Source organism: Jaculus jaculus, chromosome 3, assembly GCF_020740685.1.
Source record: "Jaculus jaculus isolate mJacJac1 chromosome 3, mJacJac1.mat.Y.cur, whole genome shotgun sequence".
NCBI classification, from domain to species: domain Eukaryota; kingdom Metazoa; phylum Chordata; class Mammalia; order Rodentia; family Dipodidae; genus Jaculus; species Jaculus jaculus.
In genome coordinates this window covers 190,530,555-190,548,014 of record NC_059104.1, presented here as the reverse complement: position 1 = coordinate 190,548,014, position 17,460 = coordinate 190,530,555, and the positions used below count along the sequence as shown (strand labels likewise).

General features: G+C 48.0%; 1 protein-coding gene across 1 annotated transcript; it reads right to left on the bottom strand.

The window, feature by feature from the left end:
* Window positions 1-5,047: 5,047 nt before the first annotated feature.
* On the bottom strand, window positions 5,048-7,352 carry LOC101603048 (serum amyloid A-5 protein-like). The gene is made up of 4 exons (XM_012949916.2): window positions 7,338-7,352; window positions 6,785-6,915; window positions 5,886-6,024; window positions 5,048-5,208 (listed from the first exon to the last, which is right to left on the bottom strand). The coding sequence occupies exons 2-4, from the start codon at window positions 6,912-6,914 to the stop codon at window positions 5,070-5,072; spliced, it is 408 nt and encodes a 135-aa protein (XP_012805370.2). The 5' UTR covers window position 6,915; window positions 7,338-7,352; the 3' UTR covers window positions 5,048-5,069.
* Between the last annotated feature and the right edge of the window lie 10,108 nt (window positions 7,353-17,460).

Below are 17,460 nucleotides of genomic sequence, written 5' to 3'. Positions count from 1 at the left end.
ATAAGACTGAATTTTCCCAGAACATGCAGACTCTAATGGTTCTATTGACAAATTTAATCTTTCAAAAAGATAAATCAGCCAAACATGGTAGCACACGCCTTTAATTCCAATGCTTGGGAGGCAGAGGTAGAAGGATCGCTGTGAGTTCAAGGCCACCCTGAGGTTACATAGCGAATTCCAGGTCAGTCTTGGCTAGAGTGAGACCCTACCTCAAAAATAAAAATAAAAATAAATAAATAATCACTCTTGTAGCCTCATAGAGAGGTCAGTAAACCTCCATTTATCACACTCTACTTTCTTTTTATTTATTTTTTGTGAGGCTTGTGGTATTGGATCGAGGGTCTTCCCCATGCCAGGTAAGAACTCTACAGCCAAGTCCCATCTCCATCTCTTGATTTATTGAGACAGCTTCTCACAGTGAAGCTGGTCTTAAACTCACGATGCAGCCAAAGCCGGCCTCAAAGTTGTGATGCTCCTGCCTCTGCCTCACATGCGCAGGCATGTGCTACTGTCCCCACCTCCGACTCCCATCATTGCCTCATTTGAAGCCTAAGTGACACAAAGTACACCATTTGTGAATGTTCTCTGATGACTTCTGCACCTGACCTAGGTCACATTCATGAAAGAGGGGTTGTGAAGAGCAGTTAGGATAAAATGTTCTTATCACCGAGGGTCCTGCCAGTGGACAGAGGCCAAGCAGGACTTTGACGGGAGAAATTTTAATATATGTAATAATTAAGTAGCTCCTGGGTTTGTTACTAAGGAAAATGAACAGAAAAGGGTGTGTATTTGAATCACCCTCAAAGATGACATATGCATCTAGTCGTCAAGTCTGTCACTTACCTGTAGGATGGTGAGCGACACTGGGTGCTCCAGATTAAAGTGACAACCTGAGCTGTGCAGGTGGGAGCCAACAGGAAGCAGCCCAGGAGTTCAGGGGACGCACTGAGGACGAACCGAGGACCCTGCAAGCCCTGGGGGCTGCGCATGTGAGAGCAACAGGCGGCCGTGCTCTGCTCTCAGGGAAGCCACGTGTGCTGAGGGACTCTGCTGTGGAAAGGGAGGCTGGGCCTGTGCGGTGGCAGGAGGCAGCTCCCATGGTGGCCTCAGGACTGCAGGAAGGAGAAGAGTCGGGAAGCTTGCAGCTGAGATTCAGCTCTCCTCCGGATCAGCTCTATTGGGTAGATGCAGTTGTGCCAGAAAGGAAGCCCCTTCGAGCTTGGGGCTGATGTTGCAGACACAGCCATGTCCAGGGTGCCCCAGGCATGATCATCATCGTGCAGGGCCTGGAATGTGGAAAGTGCTTCTAGCAGTGTGGCACACTGAAGTCCGCCTAAGGCACAGGTGTCCCCTGCACAGCTGCCTCAGGCAGTTAGCAGGTAGATTAACTATGCTGACTGCTGAGTGAGGAAGATAATGGCTCTTAAGCCTTTGTTGAAGTCAGTATTCAAAGTAATGGCTCTCTTATCTTATTAGAACACATGCATATCTTATTTTGTCTCCTCTCTCTCTATCCTATTCTTTCTACTTTTTTCTTGCTGGTCCCTTTCTTTCTACCAAGTATCAAGTCATTCCCCTATTCTGCTTTCATGTCACATGCATTCCATCACTCTTGTTGCAAAATCCTCTCCCTCTCTCCCAGTTAATTTCTACATTCAAGACAGAGACACACACACACACACACACACACACACACACACACACACACGACTCTGAATTCTTCATGTGAAAGGAAAGACGAAGACAGGGCCTTTTACTTCTCGAGTGCAATCCTGGGGCCAAGTTGTCACAGGGAATGTTGAGCAATAACTGTGTAGCCCACCTGGGCACAATCTGGCCCATTCATGAGAATAGTGGAGAGAGTCTGCTGTGTGATGCACGAGTCTACTGTAGGTAGTGACCCTCCTTGCAGATATAACAGCGGGGTCTGCCTGGCTGTGCGGGGGCTGGTGCAGGAGCATGGCTGTGAGAACAGCACTCACACTGGGTCTGGGGTGAGGACCACAGAGAGGCTGCTGGTCATATGAGCTACTGGGTCCTTTCTCTCTTGCCCATTTTCAGCCTGAAGTCTGGATATTTAACACAACCCATCCTGAGCAAAACTCCTGGCAGAGTCAGGGAGGAGATGAGGGGCTATTTCATAGCCTAAAATAGCCAATGAGTGGAGAACGCTTCTGCATGCCCCTTACACTGCGCATCTCACCCATTTCTCCAGACCTGAATAATTAAATTAAAACTCTCACCCTCACAGGAAACACATGATTTAGCACAGAACCAACCAGAACTGTGAGCTGAACAAGTAAGCAAATAATACATAAACATGTATTTTCTTTTGTAAGTAAATTATCCAGGTCTTTTGTTTTTTGGAAGGGAGCATATGTAATGCATGATGTTAAACTATTTTGAATTTCAGTGACAAGTTCTCATTGGTCACTGTGAGATCGCAGTATCTATGCCCAATGGAGCTGTTTAGGTTTCTTGAAAGATCCTGGGAATGTAAAATGAGCAGGCAGAGACTGCATGGACCAGGATCCCACAGTCAACCATCCTGGGGAAATGGGTGAGATGCGCAAAGGAAGGGGCGTGTGGAAGCGTTCTCCATCACAGAGTCCATAATGTCTTTGTCCAGTTTGGAGCCACTCATTGGCTATTTCAGGCTATGAAATAGTCCCTCATCTCCTCCCTGACTCTGCCAGGAGCTTTGCTCAGGATGGGTTGTGTTAAATATCCAGACTTCAGGCTGAAAATGGGCAAGAGAGAAAGGACCCAGTAGCTCATGTGACCAGCAGCCTCTCTGTGGTCCTCACCCCAGACCCAGTGTGAGTGCTGTTCTCACAGCCATGCTCCTGCACCAGCCCCCGCACAGCCAGGCAGACCCCGCTGTTATATCTGCAAGGAGGGTCACTACCTACAGTAGACTCGTGCATCACACAGCAGACTCTCTCCACTATTCTCATGAATGGGCCAGATTGTGCCCAGGTGGGCTACACAGTTATTGCTCAACATTCCCTGTGACAACTTGGCCCCAGGATTGCACTCGAGAAGTAAAAGGCCCTGTCTTCGTCTTTCCTTTCACATGAAGAATTCAGAGTCGTGTGTGTGTGTGTGTGTGTGTGTGTGTGTGTGTGTGTGTGTCTGTCTTGAATGTAGAAATTAACTGGGAGAGAGGGAGAGGATTTTGCAACAAGAGTGATGGAATGCATGTGACATGAAAGCAGAATAGGAGACTGACTTGATTACTTGGTAGAAAGAAAAGGACCAGCAAGAAAAAAGCAGAAAGAATAGGATAGAGAGAGAGGAGACAAAATAAAACATGCATGTGTTATAATATGATAAAGAGACCCATTACTTTGAATACTGACTTCAACAAAGGCTTAAGAGCCCATTCCATTATGTTCCCCACTCAGCAGTCAGCATAGTTAATCTACCTGCTAACTGCCTGAGGCAGCTGTGCAGGGGACACCTGTGCCTTAGGCAGAGACTTCAGTGTGCCACACTGCTAGAAGCACTTTCCACATTCCAGGCCCTGCACGATGATGATCATGCCTGGGGCACCCTGGACATGGCTGTGTCTGCAACGTCAGCCCCGAGCTCAAAGGGGCTTCCTTTCTGGCACAACTGCATCTACCCAACAGAGCCCATCCAGAGGAGAGCTGAGTCTCAGCCACAAGCTTCCCGACTCTTCTCCTTCCTGCAGTCCTGAGGCCACCATGGGAACTGCCTCCTGCCACCGCACAGGCCCAGCCTCCCTTTCCACAGCAGAGTCCCTCAGCACACGTGGCTTCCCTGAGAGCAGAGCACGGCCGCCTGTTGCTCTCACATGAGCAGCCCCCGGGGCTTGCAGGGTCCTCGGTTCATCTGCAGTGTGTCCCCTGAACTCCTGGGCTGCTTCCTGTTGGCTCCCACCTGCACAGCTCAGGTTGTCACTTTAATCTGGAGCACGCAGTGTCGCTCACCATCCTACAAGTAAGTGACAGACTTGACGACTAGATGCATATGTCATCTTTGAGGGTGATTCAAATACACACCCTTTTCTGTTCATTCTCCTTAGGAACAAACCCAGGAGCTACTTAATTATTACATATATTAAAATTTCTCCTGTCAAAGTCCTGCTTGGCCTCTGTCCACTGGCAGGACCCTCGGTGATAATAGCATTTTATCCTAACTGCTCTTCACAACCCCTCTTTCATGAATGTGACCTAGGTCAGATGCAGAAGTCATCAGAGAACATTCACAAATGGCATACTTTGTGTCACTTAGGCTTCAAATGAGGCAATGAGGGAGTCGGAGGCGGGGACGGTAGCACACGCCTGCGCGTGTGAGGCAGAGGCAGTAGCATCACAAGTTTTAGGCTGGCTTTGGCAGTATGGCGAGTTCAAGACCAGCTTCAATTCACTGTGAGAAGCTGTCAGGACAGGGAATGGGGACGTAACTCAGTTGTAGACCGCTTCCATGGCAGGGGAAAGGCCAGCCTTCAATCCCAAGAAAGCCAACACAAAAACAAAAAGAAAGAACAAGTAGAGTGGGTTCTACTGAGTTATTCTTTTCCTGAATGGATGAAAACTGGTGAATAACTGGATTTGTATGTTTGACTGAGAGGAACAGAAGATCCAGGGGACTGGGCAGGATTCCATGATGAGCTGTTCCCAAGTTTTATCTCCTGCCCCAGAGGCAGCAAAAACAATGCAGGGACAGTGGGGATGGAGTGTGGAAACACAGAACTGCAAAGGCCTAGAGACAGTGGCACTGTAACCTCAGGAGCCCTAGGGTGAAGAGCCAGGCTCAATCTGCACGAGAGAGGGGACCAGTGAAGTTGTCTGTTCTGTGTGACCACGGAGCTCATGTCACCCACCCGTAAGTTCTTTGTCCCAAGAGTGCCTTCAAGTGATGACTGTGGTTGACCCTTTTGTACCCACAAAAAAGATCTTTCACGGTTACAAGAAGTTCAGCCTCATAAACATTTATTACAACATACTGAGTACATTCTAATTTGCTGGACATAGGACTGAACAACTACAGGCACTGTGGTCAGGCCCACAGCCCAGTGTCCTGAGAGAGTGAGGAGGAAGTCAGTACTTGTCAGGCAGGCCTCTTGGTCTGAAGTGATTGGGGTCTTTGCCACTGCGACCCCATCTGTTGGCTTCCTGGTCAGCCATGGTGTCCTCGTCTCCTCTGCCAAAGAAACTCTGAAGACTTTCTCTTAAATCACTGATGGAGGAAGGAAGAAAGGAGGAAGGGAGAGAGGAAGAAAGGAGATTCATCCAGGCTGTAGAGCCACAGTGCACACTCCCATCCTCCCCTTTGCATGAATGGCTCTGCAAGGAGCCCAAGAAGAACCGTGACTAAGAGGCTGAAAGTTGGGCTGGAGAGATAGCTTAGCAGTTAAAGTATTTGCTTGCAAAGCCAAAGGACCCAGATTCAACTCCCAGGACCCACATAAGCCAGATGCACAAGGGGGTGCACACATCTGGAGTTCCGTTGCAGTGGCTCTAAGCCCTGGCACACCCACTCTCTCCCTCTCTCTCTCTCTCTCTCTCTCTCTCTCTGTCTGCCTATTTCTGTCTTTCAAATAAATAAATAAAAATAAAATATTTTTTAGAAGATGTTGAAAGTGATTCTAACAGGCCCAGCTCAACCCAGCTGAGGCTGACCAGCCTATAGTCAATGACCATCAGCCACAGGGGTGTGGATGGGAATGACTCCCTATCTGTAAGTGGGAGTCAGCTCACCCAGCACAAGCTGTGTGCTGGCTGTGTCCAGAGCCCAGGCCCTGCACTTGGCATGGATGAAGAGGACGGTAGGATGGGCAGGTGGTGGAGTTCCTCGTCCCCTAGGGTCACACATCCTGCTCACACAGGCCTGGTGTCCCCAGCCATCCGTGTTACCTGATCTTTTCAGCAGCCCATTCACCACCAGGCCCCCTTTGGGTAGCGTCATAGTTGCCCCGAGCGTGGAAGTATTTGTCCGAGTTTTTCCAGTTGGCTTCCTTCATGTCAGAGTAGGCTCGCCACATGTCCTTGGCCCCTGGTCCGGGAAGGAAAGCAAAAGAAATATGAAGCAAACAGGAAAACCGTGGTGACGCTTTGCACAGGGACAGAGGAGAGAAGAGCGTTCATGTTTCAGCCTGAGATCACGGGCGATTCCTCTAGCCCTCTCTGGCCTCCCCATGCCCCACTACTGAGAGAAGTTGGGGGGGCGACTGTGCTGCTGTGAGCTCTACCTTACTCCAGGGTCAGGTACAATGGACAGAGGGAGTGAGCTTACGTAGGGGGATGTCCCCACCTCAGCACTATGGAAACTTTGGTCAGGCAGGTCTTGATGGTCCAGGCTGATCTGAGCACTGTAGTGTGCTGACCACACTGATGGCATATTCCCCCAGGTGGACATCCAGATATGTCTCCAGATGCAATGACCTCAGCTTAGGGGGAGGACCTGGTCACCTGGGCAGACACTGACCATCCCCATGCGAGGCCTCACCAACGACAAATCATCACAGGCCTCTGGGGGGAGGGGGACGGTTGGCTCATGCCATGTGGGCCTGACAGTGTTTGCAACTGAACTTAGGAAAAGGTCAGCACACACATTGACTTCTCAAGTTGGGTCCTCATGCACAGCTCGGTAACATCCTGTGCTCGACCCTCGGCCACATTCAGTCCTTTACAGAAATGCTCCCTAAACCCCCGGTGCATTCTGACGCTCAGGGCTGCTCAGCCTGACAGAGGCTCCAGTGCTTCAGGGTGCTCACGATGACCCCTACAGACCATGCCTCCGCCATCCCCCTTACCTTCATAAGCCTCTCTTACGAATGAAAACCAGCTGCGGCTGCCGCTGTCGCTGTCGCTGTCGCTGTCGCTGCCGCTGCCGCTGACTCCCAGGACCAAGGAGCAGAAAATGAGGCCTGTGAACAGCTTCATCCTGCTGACATGAAAGGGGAAGAGATCAAGAGACAGGGACAGACTGGCACCACCCCCTCTGGCATCTGTAGATCAGGGAGAGCCTGGCCCTTCACTCGGCTGCTATTCACTAACATCCAGCAGGGCTAGGAGACCTTGGCGCTGGACCTCCCTCAGAGCCACAAGCCCTCAGTTCTGATGCCACCATCCTTGAACCAAGTCTGCCTCATGGACCACAGGCATCAATTATGGAGAAAGAGAGGATGGAGGCTGGTTTGTCACCCTTGGGGTAGCCTGTGATTCACTGAACATCTCCAATGTACCCACTACCCTGTAAACTGCAGGTCAGATGAATGCATAAGAAGAAAGTCATTTTAAAAAACAAAACACTGGTTAGAGAGTGGGAAGAAGGTGTGGTGAGTTACAGCATGAGGCGTCTCTCACCTGAGGTCTGGTAGAGCAGAGCTGCGGGTCTCTGTATGCATGGGGAAGAGTCGGGTATTTAAGTGAGTCTCCCCACTGGGGGCACGGCCAGGATGAGCCTATTACGGTGCCTGGGGAAAGTCCCACAGTTCATTTCCTGTCAAAGGCTGCAATAGAATCCTTACTGGACTCCAGTGCCCTCTTCATCTTCAGGTCATTTTGTCCAGTTGTGCAATCCAAGCACACAGATTAGCTCTGTTTTTCCTTTGCAGACAGCAGGGTCACGAAGGAGTCCCCAGATGGTGGCTCTTAGCTGCTGGAAGGTGTAGGACAGGTGACATGTGTCCTGGATCTGATTGATGTGGGTATCTTGTGGCCAGGGTTGAATGTGGTGAATCTCTGACACTGAATTAATCATCCGCCAGTGGCGGGAAGACATGTGTTTGTAATGATGGGAGGATCAGCGCAGACGGAGAGGTGGCCGGCAAAGACAGTACGTTTAAAGAGCATTCAAAGCAATGGCAATACTTTGTTTTGTTTTTGGGTTTTTACGACGTAGGATCTTACTCTAGCACAGTCTGACCTGGAATTCACTATGTAGTCTCAGGATGGCCTCAAACTCATGGTGATACTCCAACCTCTGCCTCTCCAGTGCTGGGATTAAAGGCATGTGCCACTACACCCAGCCCCGTGGCAATGCTTTAAATAGAACATATGTGGTATTAACTGTTTACTGGTGGACATGGACATTTCTACTATGGAGGAAGCTTTCCCAGAAGGTGCTGGGATTTAATATCAGAAGTACATTAATAGGTCTTTTGGAGGGCGGATCCACAGGGCTCCAAGCACACACCAAGTCTCAGAGATTCCTCCGTGGCTAGTGCAGTCAGCAGAATGGAGTCTGAGTGGAAAAATGGGACTCAACATGACTGCTGTGTTTTGTAGGAGTGACAGGGGCCTGAAAAGTCAACTTCTAAGTACTGATCCCAGCATGTGAAACTTCTAAAGATCAAGGGGCTGCAGAGGTTGTAGATTCAGGAGCACTGGCTGCTAAGGTATATGATCCTGATTTGAACGCCCCACACTAACGTCAGCACAAGCCTGGAAGTCTACACCTCTAACCCCCGGCAGGGAGGCGACATATGACATCTCTGGGGCTTGTTGTCGAGCCACATATGTGAGTTCTAGGTTTGGCGCCAGACCCATTCTCCAAATTAACGTGGAGAGTAACTATGAAGGACCCCAACGTCAACCTGTGGGCTTCAAGTGCATCCGCACCCACATACACTCAAGTCTCCACGTACATATAAACATGCACAGCACATATACAACACACTAAAAGAAATATGAGCTGGGGCTGGGGTTTACGTTTGAGTACCCAGAATAGCAGAAAGGCTTTCGAGGCATTGCCTGAGAATTTTCCTAAAAGGAAGTCACCATGGCTATGACACAATACACCTGAGCTGGTGAACACCCTCTCCACTGGTGTAAAGAGCCTGGGGACTGGGAAGCATCCATGATGTCCTCCAGAGACTTAGGGAGGTCTTGGAATTAATACTGTTAAAACTTTAATTATAACAATTAGCCTATGGATATTCAGGGGTTTGGGCTGCTGTTAAAGTACATTCTCTGGGCTAAATATTATTATTACTGTCATGACTAATAATAAGAGAAGTACTGGGGAAGAAGGACTGAGTAGTAGCTTATGGCTTAAAGAGTGCAAAGTCATCTCTTGGTAGAACCACTCCACTCCCACCTCAGTGGCTGGTGCTGTTAGAAATGAAGGTGGCTCCAAGTGAAGGCACCGAGCATGCCCTGGGAAGGACAAATATGTAAAGATGCTGGGGAGCATCAAGGAGCATCACCATTGTTGGCAGAGGTGGCAGTGGAAGGGAACTAGTGAGATCAGTTGACCAGAGAGAGCAGTATGGGAGATAGGTTCTAGTCACTGGAGAGCCTGGTATTGCCACTACTGCAAAGACACTGGCTGTGTGAATGGGGAACTGGCAATGAGTGGTAAAAATGGAACACATGCCCCTGTGCAGGGCATAAGGGATCAGTTGCACCCCAAGGTGAAGATGAGCCCTGTTAAGATGCACATGGGTGGCAGGGTTCAAGGTTTTGCCATGAGGAAGAAAACAAGAGATTTGCAGAGGGTGTTCTCAGAGAGCTTCCACACTGGGGACCAAATGAAGGTGAGAGTGTGACAAGAAGGGGTACGTGAGTGGCCAGAGAGAAAGAGTCTGTGCCTTGCCAGCAGAGTGAGCAGGACCGCAGGAGGCAAAGCAGGCGCCCAGCACATGGGCAGAGCGGCAGCCTGAGGCGGGCACCGCTCCTGCCTGAGGCTGTGGAGCTGAGCCAGAGGGGCTGAGGGCAGCACTCTGTGCAAGACCCACCCCAAAGCTCAGGGGCACTTGGGATGCCATTTTGATTATCTCCCACAGGTGCTCATCTACCCTTCCCAGGAGTCTGGTAACAATCGTGTGTCAAGGGGGGAGGGAGCAGAAAGCCTGGTTCATAGTAATAGAGAACAGCGGTAATTCCAAGACATCTTCAATGGGAAGTTGTTATAAAACGTTCGTTGTCAATAGACAGCAGGCATCATGAAATGTGGATTCAGGGCTAGGGCCCTGGTTTGGTGGGAGAATACTTGCCTTGCGTGTGCAAAAAACAGGGGCCAATCCCAACTACCACCCCAGAACAAAGCAAATAAAATGAAAATGCTGGCCACAGGGCCCCTAGACCAATTCTGCTCTCTGACATTTCCATTTACTGACTGAATTCAAATTTCACTCAAAGGAAAGGATGTCCATTTGTGTGTGGATTCACATGTTGTACTGACACAGCCAACTCCTGGCTTCCCTCACATGAACCACACCTCCCTGGGGAGACTCTAGTATTCAGAACAATATCTGCCTGCGCCCGCTACCTGGAGAGAACTGACATGGCTGTGGCCCGGAGCAGCCCGGGGACATGCTCTTCCCGCTCCAGCCCCCTGTCCCGGAACTTCACCGTTCTTGGAGCTTGCCCACTCTGTTAGAAGATGAGGGGTAGCTTATGGAAATCCAGGCTGTTACAATTTATTTATTTTTAGAAAACTCACCAGGTCACAGCAGTCTCATCTCTGGCAGCTGAAACCTGCACATTGTCCCCAGGCCACCTCGCCCTGCTTATCTCTAATGGAAAGTCCCATTATGAAACCCCACAGGACCAGTCCAGGGGGACTGTGACCCTGAGTTCCCACCACATACCTAAAATCCAGCACCCTATGGAAGCAGCATTGGCTTGAAGTGAAGAGCCACCGTGGGTTCTCCCAAACCTAGAGTGACTTTGGTGCTGGCCTGTACTGACTGTGGGAAACCGCTCGATACTATGGAGTCGAGCAGTCTATGTGTAAAGGGAGAGAGGTGCAATGAGATATGGTCAATTGTGTTTCAAGTCATTTCCAGCCATGAAACACCCCAGGATGGTGGATAGCACATAATACCCACATTTGTGTTTTCCTGGGTCTGCAGAGTTTCCTACAGCATGGGTTCATTATGCCCTGGCAGTATTTCAGTGATAGACATGTATAAGAGATAGATCACAGGGCTGCTAGGTAATTATGTGAACATCTTCAGTGTGCTTCCACAAAGTTGGAATGGTATAGGTCAATCGCAACATGTGGCCTCCTGGGGCAATGAACAGACATGATAAACAGTAGAGGCATGAGGCCGATGCTGGTATAAAAGGAAAGATTTTGTTATACAGAAAAAATTCTTCACAAGTATTACACTTAAAAAATATACAAACCAGGAATGTACTCATGTGTTAGTACTAAACATGATGTCCTGTATGGAACTGTACGTGATTCCCTTTCCTGTGAATGTCAGCAGTGCACATGTCTGCACCAGTGTTTCCAATCACACGTGACTGACCTCAGTGTTCGATGTCCTCACGACCATGATGTCACTAGTCAATAGGAACTTTTCTGCTCCATCTTAATTTCTTTTTGTTTTTTTTTTTGGTTTTTCGAGGTAGGGTTTCACTCTAGCTCAGGCTCTCCTGGAATTCACTATGTAGTCTCAGAGTGGCCTCGAACTCACGGCAATCCTCCTACCTCTGCCTCCCGAGTGCTGGGATTAAAGGCATGTGCCACCACGACTGGTTTGTCATCTTAATTTTTTTAAAATATTGTATTTTCATTTATTTATGTATTTGAGAGAGAGAGAATTGGGGAGCTAAGGCCTCTAACCTCTGCAAACAAACTCCAAATGCGTGCCCCCCTTTGTGCATCTGGCTAACGTGGGTCTGGGGAATCGAACTGAGGTCCTTGTCTTTGCAAAATAAATGCCTTAACTGCTAGCCATACCTCCAGCCCATCTATCTTAATTTTATGGGCAACATTGACTGATGTGTGTTTTGCACCTTATGGCTGTGTTTAGTCTTTCATCAACACCTCATCCAGCATTTTCTATCTAATGGCTACTGAGGTAGACAATGAGGATCAAAACTATGCAATGATTTCATGAAAGTAGCACTTGTAATGTAATGCTCTTCAGGGGAATATGCATGTATAAGAGGTATCTCATTGGTATATGAGGACAGAATCAAATAAGATTCTAAAAAGTACATGGGGGTGATTACGTATGCAGAAGGTTAAGGACAAGGTAAAGCAAGACATCACTAATTCTCCTAAGATTGCTGTCTCCCATCAAGAACAATTATAAATAATATGAAAAAAATCAATAATGGCTGATGTTAAAAAAAATCTGTTCTCCATTCACTTCCCACAGTCTTGAAAAACAGCTGCCCATCAGTGCATTAAGGCCTTGGAGGAAAGACATTTCTCTTGCTTTCTTCTGGTAAGCTACTCATCAGGATCCAAGAAGACGTGGGGAAGGAAATGGACTTGTGCTCTGCTGAGTCACATTCCTCCAAAGCCTCCCTATCAGAAGAGAGAGGCCATTCCTCCTGAAGGTTACCAGACACACCAGTAGGCACCAGCAGGCCCTGGATCCTCTTCTCTTTCCAGAGGCCTTCTGTCTCTGGGCAGCCCACTGGGCTCTGCCCGACAGAATGTGTCAGGACAAGTCATTAGGAAGGGGTGGTGGGGTTCAGTCTCCAGCCACTGTTGGCAACAGCAAGTACAGTTATGAAACACAGAGCTGCTGCGCTGGTGGACTTCCAGCCCGCGTGGTTCTCCAGAGGCATTACGCCTTTATCACCAACATTTGCAAAAGACAGTGGCAATTTATAACATCTCAGAATTTTTTAATTTGGGTTTGAGAGATTGTTCAGTGGTTAAAGACACTTGCTTGCAAAACCTGATGGCTTGGGGTCAGTTCCTCAGGACCCACGTAAAGCCAGATGCACAAGTGGTGTATGTGTCTGGAGTTTGTTTGCAGTGGCAGGAGATCCTGGAGTGCCTATTCTTTCTCTCTCTCTCTCTGTTTCTCTGTCTTCCTTTTTCTGCCTGTCTTTGTCACATAAATTAATAAAATATTTTGAAAAAAAATTTAAATTTGCTATGAAATTCTACAGAGTTTGAGAAAGTAAGAACTCATTTGGGTATGGGAAAGTTCTCCAGTACCAGTAATATTTCCTAAGTTTTGCTAAAATTTAAGTGATCAATAATGACTACCTCTTTCAAAAATATTTATTTATATTCAAGAAGAGAGACAGAGAGAGAGAAATGGGCACACTGAGGCCTCTTTAACTGAAAATCAATTCCAGACATGTGTGTCTCTTTGTGCATCTTGCTTTATGTGGGTACTGGAAATTGAAACTAGGCCATCAGGCTTTGCAAGCAAGCCATTTCTGAAGGCAAAAATTACCACATCGTATGCATCCTTTCTAACCCCTCTGTACCAGAAGATACTCATACATCTAAATCAGTGAGAAGACTGGAATTTTTACAAGGAACAAAATTTTGGTAGATATGGACAATAAATAGTAAATAAACAGTTACATCAGAAAGAGACTCCTCGGATTCTCCTGTGTCAGGAAGCTAACATCTCAAGAATTTCTCAGTTCATGATGAGGGGTTTTTTGTTTGGTTTTTGTTATGTTTTATTTTGTTTTTGCAGCAGGGCCTCACTCAAGCCCATGTCGAAATGGAACGTACTCTACAGCCCAGGATGGCTTTTACTCACAATGATCCTCTTATCTCAGGCTTCCAGTGCTGGGATTAAAGACATTCGCCACCAGGCCTGGCTGTTCATAGGTTTTACATAAACATTCCAGCTCATTCACTGACTCTGCAGTAAGTAGAGGCAGCTGGCCACATTGTCTCTGCAGTCAGGAAGAAGAGAGAGAAGAATGCTAGTGCTTACTTCACTTTCTGTGTGTTCCTTTGCATTCAAGTTGGGATGGTGACACCCACATTCAGGTGGTTGTTCTCTCCTCAACTAAACCTCTCAGAAAACAGCCTTACAAGAAGCACACAATTTTGCACAGAACCCACTTGAACTGTAAGCTAAAGAAGTATGTAAATAATAAATAAATATGCCTTTCCTATTGTAAGTTTGTTATTTCAAGTATTTTGTTATCCAAATACTTGCTGGTAAATTATTTTGGATGTCTGTGACAAGCTCTCATTGATCATCATGAGTTTGCAGAACCTCTAGCCAGTGGAGCCATTTAGCTTTCTTGAGAGATCCTGGGAATGTAAAACGTGAAGCTGGAGAGGGTGGGGACCATGATCTAACACACAATGCTCCTTAGGAAATGTGTGTTATAAGGAAATAGCTTAGAGGTGGGTTTGAAAGGAAGGAGCAGGTAGACATCTCTGGCCAGAAGTCGAGTTTTGTTCTGAGGTCACAGAGGGACACTTCATATTTCAGCAGTCTTGGGACTGGAAATGTAAAATGTAAAGCAGATTTTTGCAGAGGGCTTTTATCTAAAGGTAAGGTCTTGCTAGCAGGAAGAGAGAGGGAGGGGATGAGGGAGTGATGGGTGCCAGCTGCTTCTCTCAAAATAGCCGAGATAGTTGCCCAGCTCATCCAGTGTCTTTTGAGATAGTCAGGGCAGTGTTATGATCTTCAGCCAGGTTCCGGGGCATCCAAGAGTTTTCTGCTGAATTTCTGAAAATCATTTTCCCTCAGTAAAGAGATTTCTCAACCCTGCTGACTCCTTTAGGTATGACGTGCAGAGAAAGGGGCACGCATGAGTGGCTCCAGCACAGGTCCACAGTTGCCCTGTCCAGTTTGGAGCCACTCATTTGCTGATTTGAGGCCATGTACTGCTTTCTCATCCTCTTCGTAGCTCTGTCCCTTCCCAAGAGTTTTGCTCAAGTTACTAAATACCCAGCTTCAGCCTGAAGATGAAAGAGAGAGAAACAACCCACAGCTCATGTGTCCCCAGCCTCTGTTCTGGTCCGCACCCCGGCTCCAGAGTGAGTCCTCTCCTCACTGCACTGTGCCTGCGCCAGCCCGGGGAAAGCCGGTCTGACCAGCTGTAATTTTTGTCAGGTACTGTCACTACCGATGTTAGACTCATGCATCACACAAAGAGCTCTTTCCTCTATTCCCAATGGGATAAGATTGTCCGCAGGTGTGCTGCACAGTTTTTGCATAGCACTGTCCCTGTGACAGTGTGGCCCCAGGATTGCACCGGAGCAGTAAGAGGTCCCATATTCCATCTCATATGAAGACTTCAGATGTACATGTGTGTGTGTGTGTGTGTGTGTGTGTGTGTGTGTGTCTGTCTGTCTGTCTGTCTGTCTGTCTGTAAGTCCTGAAAGTAAAAAGGGAATCATAAGAGAAGGGGGAAAGGGCTTAAGAGAGAGAGAGTGTTGGAATACATGTGACAAGAAAACAGAATGGGGAGGGGGTTGCACGTGGGAAGGGACAAGCAAGAGAGAGAAGCAGAAATAAGAATAGGGTTGAGGAAGAGGTGGTGAAAAAAGAATAAAGTACAAAGACATGCATGTGTCACAATATGATAATGAGACTCATTACTTTGACTTTCTTTTTTCTTTTTTTTGTTTTTGTTTTTATGGAGGTAGGGCCTCACTCTGCTCAGGCTAACCTGGAATTCACTATGTAGCCTCAGGGTGGCCTCAAACTCAGAGTAATTCTCCTCCTAAATGCTGGGATTAAAGATATGCCCCAACATGCACAGCCTGAATACTGGCTTTAACAAAGACTTAAGAACCCACTCCATTATCTTCCCACTCAGGAGTCAGCTTAGTTAATGAAGAATTCAGAGTTGTGTATGTTTGTGTGTGCGTGGTGTGTGTGTGTCTGTTTTGAATGTAGAAATGGAACTGGGAATGAGGGAGAGGATTTTGAAACACGAGTGATGGATTACATGTGATATGAAAGCAGAATAGGGGGATGACTTGATTACGTGGTAGGAAGAAAGGGACCAATGAGAGAAGCAGAAAGAAGAATAGAGTAGAGGGAGAGGAGACAAAATAAGAACACAGTACAAAGACATGCATGTGTTCTAATACAATAAAGAGACCCATTACTTTGAATACTGACTTCAACAAAGGCTTAAGAGCCATTATCTTCCTCACTCAGCAGTCAGCATAGTTAATCTACCTGCTAACTGCCTGAGGCAGCTGTGCAGGGGACACCTGTGCCTTAGGCAGAGACTTCAGTGTGCCACACTGCTAGAAGCACTTTCCACATTCCAGGCCCTGCACGATGATGATCACGCCTGGGGCACCCTGGACAAGGCTGTGTCTGCAACGTCAGCCCTGAGCTCGAAGCGGCTTCCTTTCTGGCACAACTGCATCTACCCAATAGAGCTGATCCGGAGGAGAGCTGAATCTCAGCTGCAAGCCTCCCGACTCTTCTCCTTCCTGCAGTCCTGAGGCCACCATGGGAGCTGCCTCCTGCCACCACACAGGCCCAGCCTCCCTTTCCACAGCAGAGTCCCTCAGCACACGTGGCTTCCCTGCGAGCAGAGCACGGCCGCCTGTTGCTCTCTCATGCGCAGCCCCCGGGGCTTGCAGGGTCCTCGGTTCGTCCGCAGTGTGTCCCCTGAACTCCTGGGCTGCTTCCTGTTGGCTCCCACCTGCACAGCTCAGGTTGTCACTTTAATCTGGAGCACGCAGTGTCGCTCACCATCCTACAGGTAAGGTGACAGACTTGACGACTAGATGCATATGTCATCTTTGAGGGTGATTCAAATACATACCCTTTTCTGTTCATTTTCCTTAGTAACAAACCCAGGAGCTACTTAATTATTACATATATTAAAATTTCTCCCGTCAAAGTCCTGCTTGGCCTCTGTCCACTGGCAGTACCCTCGGTGATAAGAACATTTTATCCTAACTGCTCTTCACAACCCCTCTTTCATGAATGTGACCTAGGTCAGATGCAGAAGTCATCAGAGAACATTCACAAATGGTGTACTTTGTGTCACTTAGGCTTCAAATGAGGCAATGACGGGAGTCGGAGGCGGGGATGGTAGCACATGCCTGTGTGTGTGAGGCAGAGGCAGGAGCATCACAACTTTGAGGCTGGTTTTGGCTGTATGGCGAGTTCAAGACCAGCTTCAATTCACTGTGAGAAGCTATCAGGACAAGGAATGGGGACGTAACTCAGTTGTAGACTGCTTCCATGGCAGGGGAAAGGCTGGCCTTCAATCCCAAGAAAGCCAACACACAAAAAGAAAGAACAAGTAGAGTGGGTTCTACTGAGTTCTTCTTTTCCTGAATGGATGAAAACTGGTGAATAACTGGATTTGTATGTTTGACTGAGAGGAACAGAAGATCCAGGAGACTGGGCAGGATTCGATCATGCACTGTTCCCAAGTTTTATCTCCTGCCCCAGAGGCAGCAAAAACAATGCAGGGACAGTAGGGATGGAGTGTGGAGACGCAGAACTGCAAAGGCCTAGAAACAGTGGCACTGTAACCTCAGGAGCCTAGGGTGAAGAGCCAGGCTCAATCTGCACGAGAGAGGGGACCAGTGAAGTTGTCTGCTCTGTGTGACCACGGAGCTCATGTCACCCACCCGTAAGTTCTTTGTCCCAAGAGTGCCTTCAAGTGATGACTGTGGTTGACCCTTTTGTACCCACAAAAAAGATCTTTCACGGTTACAAGAAGTTCAGCCTCATAAACATTTATTACAACATACTGAGTACATTCTAATTTGCTGGACATAGGACTGAACAACTACAGGCACTGTGGTCAGGCCCACAGCCCAGTG